Source organism: Centruroides vittatus, unplaced genomic scaffold (assembly GCF_030686945.1).
Source record: "Centruroides vittatus isolate TY-2023 unplaced genomic scaffold, ASM3068694v2 scaffold_1209, whole genome shotgun sequence".
Classification (NCBI taxonomy): Eukaryota; Metazoa; Arthropoda; class Arachnida; order Scorpiones; family Buthidae; genus Centruroides; species Centruroides vittatus.
The window spans coordinates 366,228-387,636 of record NW_027122673.1 but is presented as its reverse complement, the minus strand read 5'-3'; the positions used below and the strand labels follow the sequence as shown (position 1 = coordinate 387,636).

Below are 21,409 nucleotides of genomic sequence, written 5' to 3'. Positions count from 1 at the left end.
TATGGTAAATGACACAGCTCAATTCCAATGCAATGTCACACGAAATAATTAAATCAAAATGAAAATAAATTGAAATCTATGAAAATTTAGTTTAGCAATGCAATCGGAAACACTGAAATGGAATCATAAAATATTTAGTATAGCGTGTGTTGCTTTTATGTCTAACAGATGGCACTGTTTTTCAAAAAAGCGTGTTTTTACCTGTCACAGGCGTGACGTCTATATAGTAAGTACATAAAAACATGCGCATATTCGAATGCAACATTGTGTCAAAATTTCAAAGCAGTCGGTGAAGAACTTTCAGAGATTTAAGATTTTGAACAAACGCACATTACATTTTTATTTATATAGAAGATATAAATAATTCTAAAGAAACACAGGCTTACTTTTGCTGTTTTTTGAATAAATCTTGATCCGTCAGGATGCTTTAAAAGTTCGGTGACACTTAAATGACGAAGATCCGATCCGTTTTCTTCCGAAATATCCGTTTTATTTTTGTTTCGTCGCTTTTTCTTCTTTTTCTGCTTATTACAATTATTAGATTCCTGATTTTTAACTTCAACCAAAGAAATAATATTTTGTTCTTGTTTATTATTTGTAATTTCAGAATCTGTGTTGTCATTAACAAAAGAGTTCGTTCTACATTTTTCACTAACAGTTTCATCATTAGGCACGTGATTATTAAAAACTGTTCCTAAAGAATTTGAACTATTACTATGATCGAAACTACAAATATCTTGTTGAATTTCATTACAGTTTGTTGGGTCTGTGGAAGCTCCTGTCTGTATATATGCCTCAGTGTTACAATTAAAAGCATTAAAATCATTTTCCCTTTCTAAACTGTCTTCGACATTCAAAACAATTCCCGCTTGAGCGATAAAATTCTCTTCATTGTTATTTACTTCGTTTTGTAAACATTCCATAAACCTAGAATCTTCCTGTACCCGATCCAGATGAAAGCTGCATGTACTGTCTCCACTGACCGACTGAGAAAATTCGTCGCCACTAAGTTCCTCCGGTGCGACTGCCATGCTTCCGTTATTGATCGTACCGATGTCCTCGTCGGTTACTCTATCCGCGGTATAAGGTATCTCAAGTTCGCTACATTCATAGTTCTGAATGTCGTCGGGAATTAAAAATAAATTGTCGCTCGTAGGACTCATCCAGGGTTGATCCATTTCGTCATTTTTACTATCGATGTTTGATTCATTGTGCAGTCTGCAGTTGCTCTTAATTTCTTCACACTGAGTTTTATATACAGGATTGTTTACTGAGGTAGAAGAAAAATCTTCTTTCAGATAAGGGATGTAGTCATCGGAATTACTTTTGGGAACGTTTTCAGTTTCAAGAGAGTACTTATTTTTTTTAGTATTTTTGCGTATATGTTTTTTCTTCTTCCTAAAGTTCTCTCTGTCATCTAATTTGTTATTTAACTTATCGCTCGGATTAAAAAGTGTATTCGAAAATTTTTTACTTCTATCTTTAAAAGGACTTTTGTTCTGCCTATTATTAGATTTATTACGATTAAAATTTATTATTTTACAACTCTGTTGTTTCTGATAGTCCCCAAGATCTTCCCGAAGTATCTAAAATGATAAGTGGAACAGAAAATAAGATTTTGTAAACCGGAAACTAAATTTCAATCTTAAACATTACTCACTTTCCAATCTTTAGGAAGTTTCAGCTGGACAACAACTACATCCCCGTTTAATGCACGATTTCTATCAAGTATGCCTCCAATGTAAATGTCCATCTGACCGTCCTGAAAGATAAATTAAAATAAAATTTAATGTATTAATGCACAGATTTTCATATAATTTAAACAACAAACTAAGGTTTAATCACTACATAAATACATTATTAAATTACAGTTAAAACAATTCTTTGGTGTTCGTAATGTAACAACTATTATTTGCAACACCGAAGACTTTAAATGGGAGAAAAATGGCCATTCGATCCAAACTGACTTTGAAACATTTCATAAAAATTGTTATAATACTCAAAATATAATCTTGAAAACTATTTGCAGACATTTACTCTAAGCAAGAGAGAGAGAGAGATTATAGTTCAAAGAGAATAAATAGATGAAAACGAAGTAAATAATCATAAATTCTCATCTCTTCGGAGCTCTAAAAGTACATTTGCTTTGCCGGAAAAGACGCTTCGCATTATTTTCGTTGCCATAATCAAGAATAATCTGATGAGAAAATAAATTTCATAATCATAAAATTAATAGTCAAAGTGTGAATTGTACATCTGAACTAAACGTTGCAAACGTATGTAAGCATTCAATAGGTCTAATGCATTTGTCAGATTTATACACACTTTTTGGATAAGTATCTGACAAATCAAGACTGTAATCATCCTTATCTTCTTCCAATGATTGATTTCAACACAACTAATCTGTATATCGGACAATTTTTAGTGTACTTTCTATAACTTGTTTGTATTAAAAATAGCCATATATATATAAAAAATACTCACTAAATTAGAATAAATTATAAATATTTTCACTTTTAGTCCTTTTAAAGACCTTGGTAACCCAATGGTCTCCACGGCAGAGTCGACATTTTATTCGAGGCCACTCGTCCACCTCCACGGGCAATTTTATTGGTTACGACAGAGTCGTATGGCACGTTTGGCAAATCTCGGCCAGGTGCCTTAATGAGCTTTAGCGAAGAAAAGTCCGGGTTAGTGTACACAGGGTAAAGGTTATAAATTTAATGGATTACGAAGCACATTGCAGGTCGCCTGTATTGAAACTCCATAAATATTCTAGAGTCTGTCTTGAGTGGCTCTAGGTAAAGATTCTGTACTGTATGTTACCAAAAACGAAAAATATTTATTTTGTACAAATGAAAATTTTAGACTACCTAGCCATAAACAAAACATAGATTATAGAACAATACTAAAAATAAACCATTTAAACTGGTGGTGATCAAACTGTGGCCCTCCGAGCCAATCTGACCCGCAAATATATTCGACATGTTGCTTATGACAGAAATAGGCCTACTTTTTTGTATACATGAAATGTACAGAATACTTGTGGTCTATTACCTACAACTTATGCACAATTCAGTTTGAAAATTGAAAAGTTCAAGCACTGCCTACTTAAACCAACATTTTTTATTTAAAGAGCCAAGATTTTTTACCATCTTTATCAATTACCTTTAGGTCAAAAACAGATTTCTAAACTAAAAATGTTACATTCCAAAACACGTGGCATTTAACAAACTGCCGAGTGTTTGTTTTGAAATGTTACGAGTTCTGGAATATAGCATTCGTAGTTTAGAACTTTGCTTCCGAACACGAAAATGTCAGTTTTTCTTAAAAATAAATCTGCCAATTTAAGTGGTTTATTTTTAGTATTAGACTAAATAGTCAGGCATTTATTAATTATTATATAAAACTACTAAAATGAATGGAGAATTTACTTATTTAAATACGAGGATCAGTCGGTACCGAGTGAGACTCTGTGGACATTTCCCGAGTGAATGCGGTTGAGATGTTAAAATTTGACATTTTAATTCAGTGATTCTCGACCTTTTTTCGTCATGGTACACTTTCAATAATTTAAAAACTTGACGGCACACATGGTTACTTCAGTAAGTACCTCAGTACAGCCGGTGATGTCATAACGGTGATTTTTAAATGCAGTTGGTTACTTAGGTCACATTTTCTAAATGTCTTGGTAACTACCTGCAGTTACCGGTAACACCGGTTACAATTTCAAAATGCGCTCTAGGAAGGTAGAACCGATTAAACTACTTGTCTGACGTCACTTATGTATAGATATTCTCGGTGGCGGCACACTTCAAAAATCTCACAGCACACTAAAATACAGCAGCAGAGTGGTCGAGAATCACTGTTTTAATTCATTGAACTTAGTTACCCTAATGATGACAGGATGGTAAAAGGTAGTGGATGCATGGGTATTATGGGAATAGGAATATGTCAATAATACATGTGAAACAACGGAAAGTGACTGGCAAAGGTGAATGGGATGATTCCCGAGGAAAGACAGTACAGCTGTTGTCAACATTCAAGAGAGATTTATTGTGGTGTGTCATAACAGTAATGAATTGCATAGTTACGGTAAGAGTGATCTCGAATTTGTCTGAGAACAAAAACAAAAGAATCGGTCCAGAATGCCTGCAAACTGGACAGAACTCTGTCAGCTCTTGAATGTGTAAATATCATTGTCACGCTAATGCACTCCTTTGTTGCCAAATACAGCCAAGATAAAGAAGAAAACAGGTCCACCACATCCTGCTTTTCCACAAAAATATCAGATCACATAAAAGGCAACCACACAGTAGCACATCCAAAATCTCTACCCATCACCATCTAACCATTCTACCCATCGTGCATATCCTCCCGACTTGTTCCTGTCCGATTACTCTCTACGGCAAATTTAAGCAAGGAAAAACTCCGTGGACAAAATAATTCTACAAGCGACGAGCTACAGACTGTCGCCCACACGTCTAATCGACATACTCCGAGGAAAGGTTTTCTGCTGCCATTTGCCAGCTACCAGTGCCAGAGTGCCGGAAACAGGACACAGACCTAGGAGAGAGCACGTGGAGCAGCCTATGGCGTAATTTCACGCCTGCCGTCATTGGCAGCCTCGGTACGCAGGTTAGTCTCAATCACTTCTGACCAACCCTCATAAAAAATGTTCTCGAACCTCTTATTACAAAAGCTAAGTGTGTTACAATAGTGTAAAATTGACTTTTTAGATATTTTTCAAATGTCATTAACTAAAATTTTAAAATACAATAGATCATTTGACAAGTAAACTTTCATCCAAACATTTTTCACATGCATTTGTTTCTTTCAGAAATAAAATTATTTTTAAATTGTTAATATTTAATAGTTTTACTACACATTAAGGAATGTATTTCACGTTAATACAGATGGTTAGATGAAATAGCTCAAAGATTATAAAAGATTCAATGGTTAGTTTATTATTTTTCAAAAGAAAAAAAAAAATTATATAAGAAAATAACAAAACAAAATTAAATAAAAAAAATTTTTCGGAGCAAAAGCATTTAATGGTGTTATTTATAAAAATTATTGTTTCCTAACGAATTAATTATCTGTATCTTGTAATACCAACAAACAGTTTTTATATTTACCGTAGCATCCATTTATTGTTTAGAAACCCATTGCCAAATTATTGATAAGTAATGAACTTTATGCATACTTATTTATTTAAACATTGATTTTAATTAATATAATTTAGTTGAAAGTTACAATAAAAGCACATACGTACGTACACGAGGCACGTAAAGCAAGAACTGTCGGATATAAAAAGAACTTTGTAAGATAAGTTTATTACAGAATGATATTACGTATATTATACTACTATTCTATATAGTTACGAAATGAATTTAGACACTTGTCCTATTGTGACACCAGGTTTTGTGTTCCTTTGTCGTAGATGTTTGTGTTGTTAAGGTACAGAAACACAACACTTTGGCAATCTGCCTACAAGGGGTGAAGGCAATCTCCCCTTTGAGTGAAGAAATACATGATAATCACTAGGGACAAGGGTGAAACTACACTGAGAGTACTCAAAAATTTCTCATCTTCTCTACAGTTCTGACCCTTAGTGATTATCATTTGTTTTCTCATCTACTTAGATTTTCGGGCAGCCGGTGTCTCGGGCACAATCGAGACAAATACGCCATGTGAGCATTGCCTCTGATCTGTGGTGAGCTATGGCAAAGTAATAACGAAACTAAAAGCGTGTCTAAATTCATGTCGTGACTATACAATATAATATATATGATACGTACGTCAATGATATTATATTATATAATACATATAATATATGTGACATCATTTTGTAATAAACTTATTTTTAAAAGTTCTTAAAGAAGTTTTTTTACATCCGACCAGTTTTTACTTTCTGGACATACCTCATCTACACAGTGGACGATCAAACGAAAGTATAACCAGTGAGCAGTTTAACAATGCTGAAACTTGAACTTGGCAATGCCAAACTCCTCGTGCTATTTCTCGCAAGTTCTGCTCTCATTCAATCATTCCGTACTTGTAATACTTTATGAATTCCCTATAATTCCACTGAAAAGTATAAACTACATAATTATATATCTGTAACGAACATACAATGTGAATTCTCTCAAATTTTTTTAATCTCCGATTATACAATGTAAGCTACAGAAATTTCTTCCAAACTAAGAAAGTTAGCAACTGAAACTTAGAAGTAATCCAACACGATTATTCATATTCATAAATTTAAAATGATGAATCAAACAGTTAACAAATTTAAAAAACTATAAAATAATTACTAAAATATTCTAATGATTGTCGTGTATTTGAAATTCAGATTTTACCAATTAACATTTCAATATTTGATATTAAAATGTACATTTCTCGTGTTTCGGGACGCTTGGAAATAATTTTCGGAACAATAAGCTAGTACTTTAACTGTACCGTAAATGTCTAAAGTCAGAAAAATCATTTTTAAACTGCAATTATATATTTCAAAACCTAAATACATCCTCATTGTACACTACAATAAGATGGTAGCTATGCTATATTACGAACTAAAATATTACGTAGTCATCGTAATGTGCGAGAGACAACTTTTTATCCAAAAGTGTTTATTTTCTGATATTAAACTGTAAGATAAATTGGTTAAATTTCAAATTAATGATGAAATTTATTTATAAGTATTGAAATACAGAAAAGCCAAATGTAATCTAAGCTACGTATTTAATTTAGTAGTCGCGAACGTCCGTAAATAATTAAACGACTAAATAGGACGGACGGGATTACACTTAGACTTCGACGTACGACAAATTTACCGTTCTTAAAATGGCATTTCGGAAAATAAAATTATCTGTATGCAGTATAAAATTTTAAAAGTTATAGTGTAATTTCTATTGATGTGATTTAAAATGTAGTTATATTTAAATTTCAATTAAAACACTGAATTATTTGAATATCTAAAACATTAACAGAAAATGAAAAGAAGTAATTTATTATCTGCTTTTACTTGCAAATTATTTTCTAATATTTAAATTGAGACATTATCATTATTCCTTCCAAAATTACTTTTCCATCTTTTGTAATGAACTCTATCAGCTGATGTTTTGTGTGTGTTAACAAAGAGAAGAACTCGTCCATACCCCTATACCGAATACCCCTAAGTGTAATATAGTACAACTTCTACAGATACATTTAAAAAACCTTTTCATTAAGGATAATTGACTCTTTTGAGACAAAAAATTCAACGTATACGATGATGTAGTTACTTAAAAAGTTGATTTTTTTAAATAGATTTCAAGGTTATGATTTATACGGTGTTTCAATGACAAGTTTCAATATTTACTATGTAATTCCAACTATTTAGTACACTTCTACACTTAATCAATTTTATATAATTTTAGAATAAATTATTGTTCATTATAATAGTACAAATCTAAGGATTTATGCCTCAGCTTCATTTCAAATCTCCCCAATAAATCTCACTATTATGAAATATCTTAAATCATTACTTCTAATAATACACAATCATCAAGATCATAAATTACTGTGACATCTTTACAATGCAAAAGCTGCAATTTCTAATCGTATTTTTAATTAATTTAATTTAAACAGCTATAAAACTGTAGAAATGGACTTGTTGAGATCAGTACGACGAACACTCGATTCAGTAGAAAAGTGATTCGTATGCAGGAAGGTGACATCACAGGCGAGAGAGGGGACGCAAAATGTGTGCAGTCAGTGCAAGACTACAATAAGAAGGCTACTTTGATTCCATACTGTATGAATTCTATTCATTTTTGTGCACTTTCTTCATCCTTTAAGTACAAAATACTGTGTCTATATTCTGAATTTCATGCCTCCCAGGTGATTTCTTGCAGAGTTACGGAAAGAAAAAAATCGCTGAAGTTTTGCACACCAGTGTAACTCCATTCTGGAAAAAATTTTTAATTCAAATCATGCAACTTCTGGTCCAAACTGGAAGTTTGTATATTGAAGCCTCCTGTCCCTAAGCTTTCCATATCTGATCTCAACTTTCATCTATCTAACACCATTCTTGAGATTAAGGAAGGATTGATGGATGACAATGGGAATTTATAGATCTAAATTTTTTCAAATTGCAGCCCAATTAATTTTCTAAATGAAGACCTAATAATAATAATAATAATAATAAATTTCTGAATATTTACGCTTTACATAAGATTATGTCTACTGCTGGGATATATTGTGCTGTACAGTTTCAAACTCTGATCTTGATCTTAATCTTTACCATTTGCTACCAACTTCCATTATTTCAGCACAGTTTACTTACAATCATCATAGATTACAACCTAAAGAAAATTACTAAAAAACCTCTATTTATCTCCAGAAAATTAGTACTGAAAATGTGTGATATAGCTGCTTTATTCTGTTCACATGTCATCTTTTAATGATGGCCATTCCAAAGAAGAATTAAAATCTAAAAACTGAAAGAGTGCCAAAGAAAGCCTTCAACTTCAAACTTCCTAATAACTATTAATGATACTACTAAGAGTAAACATAATGTTAATACACAAATTAAAATGCTACACTGTACTTTAAGTTCCTTAAAAGTTTTTGCAAAATATGTTCAATCATTACTTAATTAAATTTTCTCTTTTGTATGTCGTATAGCAATTACGACAAACAAAAGAGAAAATTTAAGTAATGATTTCTTTACCTTTTACAATAAAAAATTATTATGAACTATAATCTTTGTTTAGGTAATACAATTACTTATGAAAATACTAGTTTCGCTACCATATAAAAACCAAAATACAAAGCAATCAATAGAAAACACAGACCTAATTCACAAGTAAAGTCAACAGAATTATCATTATTATTTACAATATACCAAAAATATTTGCAAATCAATATTTTTTAAATGAATGGATTACTAAGATCAATGTATTTCCTAAGAAGCAAAGTATTTTGAATATCAGCAAGAGGAAATTTTCTTCTAAGCAAGCTTACTTTGGAATTAAATTCATTACTTTCAGAATATGTGGTATAAAATTTATTACTTTTGCTTTAAGCAACAGCAAAGATTATTGTTTTACAGAACTAGTGAATGTTTATTCTATTTTCGACAGAAAAATATATAGAATTAAAACATTTACTAACGCAAAGTTATTATAACATAATATAATATAAGAGCTATAAAGTCTATTAAATTCATTATACTTCTACTGTTATTATAATACAAATTTTTTTAAAAAAATGCCATTTATAAACTTGCACAAAATGTGAATATCGACTTCTAATATTTCCGTCGAACAATTTTCCAATAATCGATATGCAAGTAATTCCAATATATAATTTTTCAATATAATTTAAACCTTCGAGCAAATAAAAAAACATAATTTACTACGATAAAGTAAAGTGCAAGAGATTTAGTGGGTCATCGTGAAGAGAAAATAAAAACTTCTGATAGAATTGTTAGTATAATGCAAATGTATTAATTACTGTAAGAAAATTTCATCCAGAAACGGCAATCAAATTTCAAATTTTATGAGTTTACAGATCATTACTTAATGTAAACATAATCAAAGATATGTGAATGAAAGTTTCGTTTAATACTTCGATATTTATTTATATTTTAGTTTGAATATCTCGTAGCATTAGATCTTAATAGGTCGGCAACCGGAGTAATAAATCACAGATAAGTTTGTCTATCTAAGAATTCAAATCGCGAAATGTAATTCGATAAAATATTTCCGAAACTGTAAAAAGGTTTCCTGTTATTTATTGTATTTATTCCCCAAGAACGGACGCTTCAATGCATACGTTTAAAATTGAAAATTTCAAAAAATAATGTTGCAAATTTATTAAGTATAATAATAAAGGAAAAAAAATTTTTCAAAAATTTATATCGATACCATTAGTAAGTAGCAGCAAAAGGTTTCTAACTAACATCAAACAAAAAGAAAAAAAAAAAAAATTAAATAACGGTTCTAGCTCAACTAAAATAAAAATAAAACTCTACCACATTGACAAACTTAAAAAAGTGTATATTTGAGCTTCGGTTCATCATTCCATCTGGCAGATAGAATACTATTTAGGGAAGGAATAAATCACGAATAGAAAGCTACCGAGGATTACCGGCGCACTTATGTATGCATCTTCGTAATTCCTTGGATTTATTCTTAAGACACCCTACAAAATAGAAAAAAATAATTATATGGCATGCATTTATAACCTAGAAATGTGTATTTTCTAGAAAAAAATGTTTTGTAGTTTATATAAAGATGTAAATATATATCTTACCTCAATTAATTCACCTTTTTTCAAACCTTGTTGGACTTCGCATAATGGCATATAGGCATCAAACTAGAAAATAATTTGAAAATGCATACATTATTAAATATTTAAAAGCTCTTCCTCTTATAAAATATGGCTAAATGCCTGAAGATTATTAAAAAATAGAATGAAGCAGCAATCACTAAATGCCATTTTTATATTAATTTTAAAAAGAAAAATATTACTCGAATCTTTAGTTACCGAAGACAATTTATACATGAAAAAATTAATTTAGGAGAGGATAACGACTTGTGAAAACGGATATAATAAACCTCAATGTCATGTTAACATAACATTAACAATGTTATTAAACATGTTCCGTGTTTAACAAGCAATTATTTATTGTGACGTCATCACAATGCCAGGCTGCAATTTGTCATCACAAAGCACTAGTAACATCTTAAACATTTAGTAGTGTCTTGCCCTATATGTCATACTTTTCCTGTTAACAATGAAGTCATGCCAGTCATGTATCTAACTCTGTTCGGGAGAAAATTTTTGAACTGAAATACAATGAATGTGAATAGTTCGTATCCCATATCAGTTCGTTCAGGAAAACACCTTACGACGCAGTAGCCCTTCCGGTGATCACAAACCATCGTTAGTGAGACGAAACAAACTTCAATTTTCCCGCCCAAACCGACCAACCTTATATATGCGCTACCACGGCTGGCGGTCGACCAATCGGCGTCTCTGCTTGTCTGTAGCTCTATGTCGGGTTAGTGTATCATTTCAACTATGGAAAGTTTGACAGATGAACTTTGTGCCAATGATTGGGAGCGAAGAGCAAATGTAAAAAAGAGCATAATCGCATCCATTTGACCATATTCTGAAATTCTTAATGAAAGAAAACAAAAATCTAAACAATTAAAGATGGATACTCATACTTTTTTCCAAAAAATGTAAGAGATTCGAAACTTTGAAATATCATTTGTTTTTCTTAAGATTTTTTTAATAAAAACATTTCACTTTATTTTATCATAAAATACATTTTTAAAAATTAAACTTTATAATATATGTATTTTGTATTATATTGTATTTATAAACAAAATTGTTTGCTTGTTTTTCATTTATGTAGAACCTAACCCCTATACCTCACTGTAAACATGGGTTCATTTTACGCCGATTCGATTTGCGCCGGCTTTTGTAGGAACGGAACTGTAGCGTAAACCAAGGGCTACCTGTATATATTATTATATTAAACTTAATCTTTAATATTTTTGTAGGAAGACAATAAAAATCAAATATAATTTTATTACCTTAAAATCCTTGGTACTTTTCTGTTTTTTCTGAGCTGCAATACGACTCTGACCTTCTGTTCCTGAGTAATAAACTATAAATTTTAATACAGAACTGTTTTATATATATGTATGCATATAAATACATTTTGAAAGTAGCATATTTTATTATTTATGTTTCATTAATAATCTAATGGCATTTGTAGAGAAATAAATGTAAGTAAAAATTAACTGTATTTGACTTTGGTTCATAAATAGATGATTTATGTATGTATAAGTGAGGATTATTTATATTAAAATTAAGAAATAAACTGCCAAAACTGAAAAATTAATATTTTAGGGTAAATCCTACACAGCAGAATCCAGTGAACACAGACTTGAATGCACTACTGACTGGAGTGGACAAACTGATAAAGTGAACACATATGTCCAGAGTAATCACATTTAGCATGCAGCAATGTGGTTACCAGATGATGCTTCTATACGTGTATGCGAGAATCAGCTACCGAGCAAGTTTGATGTCTTTTACTTCACAATACAAATGGTAAAATTCACTGAACTGATGACATTTCTTATAAATACGGTGTATCTTTCGCCTGTAAGAGTTTTCGGTAATACAGTGTAGAAAACTGTTTTTTGTGGCAAGCATTCGACGAAGACGTCTTGCCGCCATTTCATAACAACATGCGTCCACTCTGGACAGAGGTCACTCGCGAGCTGGACGTGCATACAAAGATTCTTTCTGCCCATGGTCACTGCCATGTAGGATGTAGCCTAAGGTGATATTGTAAAAAATTCAAACATTTAATATTAAACTTAGATTTTATTATAAAATTAATCAAATAAAAATATACAGACGGTAAAGGTAAAAAGACGAATAAATAATTCATTATATCTTAAACCAACCGTAAAAGTTATTTGCAAAATAATAAAATTTTAGAGATAATTAAAAATCTGTATAAATTAAATTACCTATAAAATCCTAATAACTAAATCCATAAAATAAGAGATTAAAATATATATAAATGTATTGAAATTATGAGAACACATTGCTATCTTATCTCATATAGATAATTGCATTTATTAAGTCATTTATATATACACATACAAGCAGGTCTAAGACGTTCCCAAAAGGAACCATATTCGATTGTTAAAAACTTTCGACTCTTAAAGTAAAAAAAATTCAATAAGCAGGGAGATCAGAAACTTTTGGAATACATCTAGATAATTATTTTCTACAAAATTTTACAAGAATTGTTTAATAAGAATGGGATATAAGGAATAAGACAACATAATACGAGGATAATCTGCCAAGGTGAATGCATCCGAAGGGGACTTTATATGAGAAACTTGCCCATTTTTTGGGTTTTCTTCACACATCTAACATGCAAAGAAAACCCGAAAACTCCACTCGGCCAACCCGAGGTTGTTTAAAAAGACATAAAACGAACTTGTCCGAAACTTTTATCTGTATTGTAAATATATCTGCATTCTACCAAAAATTTTTATATAAATGATAATGTTCTGTGTTTTTCTAAAATAAAGGATGTTTATAGAATTTAATTTTTGTCTTATTTTAAAATAAAAATTTATATAACTTATTTATTTATCGTATATAACATTTAATTTATTGATTTACTTCTAAGTTAACAAATAATTAATTAAAATCTATAAAATTTGTGGATCTAATGATTACATATTTTAGAGCTTTCTCTGTAAAGAGTTTCAAGGTGAACCATCTGTATTATTTCAAAAATTTATTTTACAAAAAGTTTTTTGGAAACATGGCATTCAATCTTATAATTATAATTATAATAAATATTAAAAGCTATAATAATAATTTAAGTTTAAAAATTGTGTTTTTGTTGTCATAATCAAATGCAGACTTCTCTAATGACTAACAAAGTATTTTGTAAAGGAATAGTTTTTCTCTAAAGGGTCTTCTGAAAAGAGTTCTATCATTTTAAATTATGTAATTATGTTGATTATTATCCAATAACATTATAATGTACATTAAAACGTTAGAAAACTGACAAAGATTCCCATTACAATTTCTCAATGCATGCACTTCATATCACACATTATTCATCCGAACAATACTCAAATTCTTCTTAGGCTCACTATGGTATTCCCATCTTCACTCCTCACAGCAGCCACAATTCTATGACTCCCACAGATTATACCCGTGTTGAACAATGACAAGCAATTCTGACTTTGTGGAGTGCAGAACAAACATGCCTTCTCTGTTGCAAAATTGCCATTTTTGTTTATGGCACTTCTTAGAGGCAGTAGACAACAAAACGTTTGTATGCAGATGGTAGGCAAAACTTAGATAATAATTCTCATCGTTACAGTAATTTAAAATGATAGCATTCGTTTTGAAAGACCAAATATGCTTTACTCAACTTTTATTTAATAGAGCTTAACAGTTGTAAAAAATACAAATGTACTCTATTTGTGTACTTATTAGTGTAATTTATACGATACCTTTCTTCTTGGATTCCGGTAGAATGTACGAATTTTTTATTACACCTACAGCTTCACCACTTGGTTGGCTTCCACTTCCAGCAGGCGATGTAGCTGAGCCACTTTCGGAACCAGACCTGTATTAAGAACAAATTTTCATAAATATTTACGAGCAAGTATGTAATATTTTTATTTCACAATAATTAAATAAAAATATCTCTCTCAAAAAATCATGCAATAAGAAATAAAAAACACCTAAGTATAAACATTGACGACAATACTAGTAATGATAACAATAAACATGCGTGCAAATTAAAAAGTCCTCGCACATTCTTCACCACTTTTATACATACAAAAAGAAAAGTCGGCACATTCAAATATGTATCTTCATACTTACCACATACATTTATGAGCCGCATGTTGCACTCTTAAACCGTAAGGCAGAATATAACCCTTTTCTGGACAGGAATCAGAGCCTCGTCTTCCCCGTCCTCTAAAAATATTGTATTTGGTAATGTCGGACGACTGCGAGGGCGAACTAGAACCCGAATATCTAAAGCCTTTTAGCTGTTCGCCGCTAATACTTTTTCTTAGAATTGCATCACCAGACGGATCGCTGGACGACAGACGATTGACGGTTTTTCTCGTAGAGGAACTATATGCCGCATTCGGCTTCTGAAATACCGATTCGTATCTTGGAGATCTACAAGAAGTTTGAGACAAAGGCCTCTTTATTTCTTTTCCTTTATTCTTGATAATGTTTGGAGATTTAGTTGCCGCCTGTTTCTTTTTCGAAATCCCTCCAGGTTTCTTCTGTTTGCTGCCGCACGAGACAGAGATGTCTCTTAAGCCATTGTTTATGCCGTCGACCTGGTTATCGGACAACACGGTACATATCTTTCCTTCGTTACTTTGAAAAATTCCAGCCATCTTTTTCCCCCACCATTAGGCAATATTTATTCTGTTTATAACATGGACAAAAATCTGTAATATAATTACAGAAATTGAAATTTAAAAATTCTCGGCCCTGTCGCATCGAACAGTATAAAAATTTGCACGGAAAAAAGGATAATAAAATTAAAACTTGCGCCAAAACAGAATTCCATTTAGAATTTTAAATCAAAAAATAAAAAAAAGAACAGATGCAAAGGATAATTATTCATAAAAATGGCTTTCATTTAACAAAAAAAAATTATATAAATATACTAAAAAGGTAATTTAAATCTTAAACAGATTTCAATTAGGATTCTTTGCGCAATTTAATTAAGCCAATAACAAAAAAATTTATCAAGAGAATTAACCGTGTTCTTGTCTGGCTTGGAAGGCAGCCAAAGATTGCATTCAATATAATACAAAAGGAAAAAAAAATGAAACAGCATTAAAATAATGTAATATTTTTTCGGATAAATTACTTATAAACAAGTTATAGTCAAAAATAATTCCAATTTAACATTACATAATTGTATATAATATAATGTAACATTAAATGTAATTCTGCATAACTACAATCTACTATTTCAGACAATAAACAATACATAATATAATAATATGAAATAAATGTTTACATTTAATTAAACTTAGTATATAATAATAGTAATAATAATATTATTAATTAATTACAAGAAAATTTATCAACAAAAATTTGAATTTCTTCTGCCGAAAATGATTTTTCCTGTTTTAACATATTTAAATTCCCAAAGAATCATGCAAGTATAATTAAAAATATCAGATATAAATAATAAATTTTGTTTCTCTTCAATAACTGATAATTTATTAAAAACTCCATCAATTTCATAAAAGCATATGCAACATAAATAGCATTTTACATTAAAAAATAATGATTTATAAGCATATAAACTCAAGATAATTATATATACACATATACGTTATAATCAAAGAAGCATTTTGTTATAATTTATATAATTAAAAAACATATTGTGAGCACAGTTCCATCAACGGAAAGATTTTATACTAAAATGCAAACACTATATTCTCTCACTTTAAAAAATCCATTAGCATAAAATTAACAGAATAAATAATTCAGGATTAATTTTATATAACAATTCTTTTTTAAACGAGAAAACCCGAGCGACTTTTTTACGGGAGTTTCGTTAATTACTACTCCACAAAATACTATAAGAGTAAGGGCTTATAAGTCTCTCGTTACAATTCGATATAACTCAAAAGATTTCTCCGACAATTAAATACGAACTTCACAAACTATCCCGTCTTTCCTTTAAGAATGAAATGTGGATTATATAACTAACCACCAGCAAGAAAACACAGATTAAATTAAACAAGACAACATTATTATTAAAATTCTACATCTAATATTCATCAAAATCTGTATTAATGTAGTTGCATGTATTCTTATTTATATAAGTATTTATTAAATAACAAAGCTATCGAATATTAATTTTTTTTTTGTAATTTTTAATATTAAAAGATAAAAATTTGATAATTTTTCAAACAAACAGATTTGACATTTAATATTCAACATTATCAAGCAATAAGTTGATTACTTGGTCAATTAATGCTATTAAAGTTAAATTTTGTTAATTATCAAGATTCGAATGATAATCGGCCGATATAATTGATACGTCTATAATATCAACCTCCTAACAGTATGCGTAAAATCAAAAATTTGAGTTCGAAAACTATAATAAAAACTGAATTTTGAGATTGAATGAACTGCTCTTGTATTCTATAAGACAGATATAGTTTGTCTATGATTGTTTCTCTCTTATATTTAAACGTAAGACCATTTTAAGCACTTTTAAAGACCTTACCCAAACTTTCTTTAGAAGCATTTTACAGATGTGGAATCTTAGTAAAGGCAACAAATATGGCCGAGCATGCCTGCATGTTAATGTGGTTCCATTTGCTTACTGGATGATTATTCGAAAGAGCCGAGTATTTTCACCGTATACTAAAGCAGCTATCATCTACGTTCTTCATAACATATCCAAAATTTATATGACGTAAACTACAGCATAGCATTTACTTTTGACAACTTCGAAATACGAAGCAATCGACTGGCCATAATCTTGAACGGTAGAAGCAAACGCAAAGATCCTAAAACAAATGCATACCTTCTAATTATGCTTTGACGAATTTGTCGGAGTTCATTTTGAGAATCACTTTATATAAATATCTGAACAACAATCATAAGTAACAGTATTGTAGCTTCACATTTCTTTATTCATCACTTAACAGATGAACATTATTGATCCTTCCTTCAAATCAATTTTATTGATTATTGAGTACCGTTGTAAATTTCATTTCTATAATCATAACAATTTTCAATATTTCACCCAATAAATTAAGTTTTGAATTAATTTATCGAAACTTTTATTTGATTCAATTTCATTTTTCCCCCGACTTCAACATTTAGATACATAATATTACAAATTATAATATATATTCAAATATTCAACAAATCTGGAGAGATGATTGCTCTCGAACATTAGGTAATGTACTAAAACAAATAAATATATTTTATCGGTTTAATTAAAATTAAGATCTCTTCGCGTCCGTTAAAATTTAGACGGCACGTTTCCCAAACAGTGAATCAAAAGACGATGACCAGTTTTCTCGTTGCTCGGTCTGTAAGACTGCCAAACGTTACATTTAATTTTTTGTCAACAGAGATGTGCCAAATTTTTAATTTATTAAATATTCTATATGAAATAAATTTCTGAAATACATCAGAAGAGATATTCGACAAAATAACGCTAGCCAAATATTCTAGATTTCATTTGAACATCTCGCTTTTTAAAACTGCTATATCGCAATTAATATTGTAGATTTAGAACATCTATTAGCATTGGTTAAACTAAATAATTGCACTTATTTGAGTTACTAATAAATGCTAAAGTAAGTTTGAATAAATAGAAGAATCTTGTTATTTGTATAGACACGCATCATTTTTAACATAAAAAGTTACAATAAAAGTTAAATTTCATTTGATTTTTTAAAAATAAATCAATATCAAATAATTCCATGTTGTCTGGCTATACTTGAGATGTAATCAAGTTCTTCCCTATCCCTATCCCACCTTATAAATGCTCTAAAAGTGGCAATCATACAGGAGATCTACCATTTTTTTGGGCATCAGAAATAATTAAATAATTCTATTTGATCTGTTGGAGCATTCAAATTTATTTACAAATAAATTCATCTTTTGTTTTCAGTCTGCATTAAATTTATAACACATTTTTGGTTAAAGATACAACTTTTGATTGCATCTAATTGTGCAACATAATCTAACTTATTGTTCCTATTTTCATTAATGTCAAAACATGATGCAATCTTGACATGATACAAAATGGATAAATGTAGAGAGCATGTAAAAGCACAATCAAATATATAAAGATTTTTAATATATATTTTAATAATAATAATATATCTGGGAAACAAACTATAACTATATATTCATCACATACAAAATTATTACAGCTGGAACTATCGTGTAAGTGAATTCAAGCTGACCTTGCATACGTTTCCAACATTCTTGCTGGAAATGCATGCAAGGTCAGCTTAAATTCCCTTATATAATCATCAGATATTCATTAAAATAATCCATAAAACAGAAATAAATAGTTTTTATAATATATATATATATATATACATATTTTTTAACTTTTGAAAGGTTTCACTAAGTATAAATATTCAAATATATTTTGTTGTAGAATTAATAAAAAATTAAAAATTGACTGAATATTAATATTTTCCAACTATTTTTCCAATACCAAACAAACAGCAGGGTTCTTTATCAGGCTAAATACAGGTAACCCCTGTATAACACGGCACTTCTATAGCACGGATTCACTCTGACACGGTTCGAGAATTGGGTAAAACCCTCGTACAACATGAAATGTAGTAAATTTTTACATACTTAAGTACTAATAGTTCACGAAAATTATTATTTTCGTGAACTATTAGTACTTATGTATGTAAATTTTCTCTTCTCGCCTTCTGTCGACATAGGTGGTCCTTCTCGAAACTTGTTTCAACGTTGCCAGATCTCGACGCTTCTGCTTTTGATGTTGCCAGATGTTTTTCCCTTATTCCATACTTGCTTTATTCTTCATAAGTGCTTAGCACCATATAAGGAAATTTATAAAGATCTTTTAACTAAAAGCAAGCAATCTAAAATAGCATATTTTTTGCAAAAGGTAAAGCATGGATCTAAAGATAATGCAGAAAAATGCTCAGAGGAAATAAGAACAACTTGCCAAAAAGAAAACGCCCTCTGTTAATAGCGCTTAGTGATGACGAAGAAAACATCGTTTAAATTATATTAATATGTATCACTTAAGAAAATTTTAATAAAGATATTTATCTTAATTATGAAAATATAATAGCACATTTTTTAATTTTTGGAACCTAACTCCCCTTTTCGTACTAGTTCTTTGTTTTGTATAACACCGATTTGCATAACACAGCAATTTTTTGAACATAACTCCCGTGTTATACGGGGGTTACCTGTAATTGCAATGCAATTTTACAGAAGGCAGGCTGCCATCTCTTGTTGAATATAATAATTATAAATTGTTTAGTTCGTAGCCTGATAAAGATCAGAATGCGTTTGGTATTTGAAGTGACTATTGGATCACTTATATTTATCATATATGTATTTTTCCAATTTACAAAGCATTATTTGTACAGCTGGACTTTGTTTCATAGATTATTTATTTAAAAAAAAGAACATGCAGTTTAAGCAGAGACCAGTATTTACTTAGAGAAGAACAAGGATATCTGGATAAATTTTTGACACGGGTCACCGTGCATTACAAGAAAGTGTTCGCAAACTTTTAAAAACTTCAGAGCCCCAACAAAGTATGGTGCGTCGCCCAGCCAAGTTAAACAAAACGATCCATATATCTAAAAGAGATCGAAATGTAGGCAGACATTCCGTCGTTTACCATTCGCGACATTCGGAAAGATAAAATCTTCCGGCATTCCCCTCTCCAACTTAAATAAAAGCAGGACGAGTCACAAAAATTCCTATTGACGTGTAAAAAAAATAAATCGACCAGAGAAATTGAAAAATGATCAAAAAGTAAAGATTCTCCATTTACAAAAAGAGACATTTATAGACTGATGATTTACTCTTTAAGATTTCCATTTTTAAAGCAAAAGATTTTCTTACATTTCAACAACAATTTTATTACATTTCTCTTTGATATTTTATCAAAAACTTCGATAATAAACTAATGCGTTTTATTTCACGCGAATTCGAGTGAAATTCGAATTCGAATTTTAAGGGCAATTTTGAATTCGAATTCACAATTGCCTTTATACACATCGTTTGTGTATAACACTAATTTCCTTTGTCATCCCGTATTGTAAATTATTGATTTATTGTCTATGGCAACACACCAATTCATTGTCTTCGAACACAGGACGCGAATTTAATTTATATCACCGCTGCCAAATTGTGATATTTTCATAAATATATTAAAATTTTTCCCGTTATTATTATTTTTTTATTATTATTTTCATATTTATTTTGTCGAGTAAACAAAATAGAGTTTCGGTTTCATTTTTAAATCGCCGAACCTACGTAACGATGCACAATATGTAAATGAGTATTGTGTTAATTTTAAAGAACAACAATAGATACGAATGACGAAATATCGTCTTATAAATGTTTTAATAATTAAAATAAAATTAAAATGGTCGGAAATACTTACATTGTACTTTTTATATTATTATTAAAAAGATAATACGTCTACGTAGAACGATAAAATGTAATGTAAGAAAACAACTGATCGAACGCCGCTTATATGCCGGAATGTCTCCTTCCTTTATTTTAATTTTAAAAATCGAGTATATGATATTAATATTCGTATTTCTAAATAATGTATTAGTATATATTAAAATAAATGAATAGTGCTTTTCAAAAATGTTTGAATTTTATTGATTTTTAAAAAAATTTTTTTGGTTTTCTTCTCTAAGCAGTTTTATTATCTCTTTCGGCCCTTTGGTCGCTAAGGGTGGTTCCCTATGTCTATTGTTGGTAGTGGCGCGTTATAGCTACATAAGGCCCGTGCAAATTTGAATTAAGGGCCCCGTGTACAGTATTGACTTTATTCTTGGGGAATATTTTCTTATAAAAGATTGGATCGGGGTCCCCTGTTGCTTTGAATTCCAGGCAATTGCCCTTTTCCCCGTGAGATAAAGTGCCACCGATTGTGGGCACACAAACCGAGTAGTGAGAAACCGGGCCCGATATACGCGTGACAGACCGCCGTGAAGAATTTCCGGTGTTACCTGCCTGCAGTTGATCCCGGATCCCCAGAAAAACACTTGGCCAATAGTGCATCCAGAGGATCAAGGGGTCCTTGCATCTCTCAAAATAAAAA

The 21,409-nt window shown here is 30.4% G+C and overlaps 1 protein-coding gene across 4 annotated transcripts in view; it reads right to left on the bottom strand.

The window, feature by feature from the left end:
- Positions 1-20,780, bottom strand: part of LOC136986829 (DIS3-like exonuclease 2) — a 40,391-nt gene extending 19,611 nt beyond the window's left edge. Inside the window, exons 1-7 of one of the 4 annotated variants that reach the window (XM_067284444.1) lie at positions 20,738-20,780; positions 14,061-14,176; positions 11,595-11,668; positions 10,303-10,365; positions 10,138-10,191; positions 1,661-1,762; positions 387-1,586 (exon numbers count right to left, since the gene is read on the bottom strand). In XM_067284444.1, the coding sequence (XP_067140545.1) occupies positions 387-1,586; positions 1,661-1,762; positions 10,138-10,191; positions 10,303-10,365; positions 11,595-11,668; positions 14,061-14,176; positions 20,738-20,739 (1,611 nt within the window). In that variant the 5' untranslated portion in view covers positions 20,740-20,780. Of the gene's footprint in view, positions 1-386; positions 1,587-1,660; positions 1,763-10,137; positions 10,192-10,302; positions 10,366-11,594; positions 11,669-14,060; positions 14,177-14,436; positions 15,024-20,737 lie in introns of those variants that run through there. The other 3 variants (XM_067284445.1, XM_067284442.1, XM_067284443.1) reach the window with 3 other exon arrangements.
- Positions 20,781-21,409: the final 629 nt, after the last annotated feature.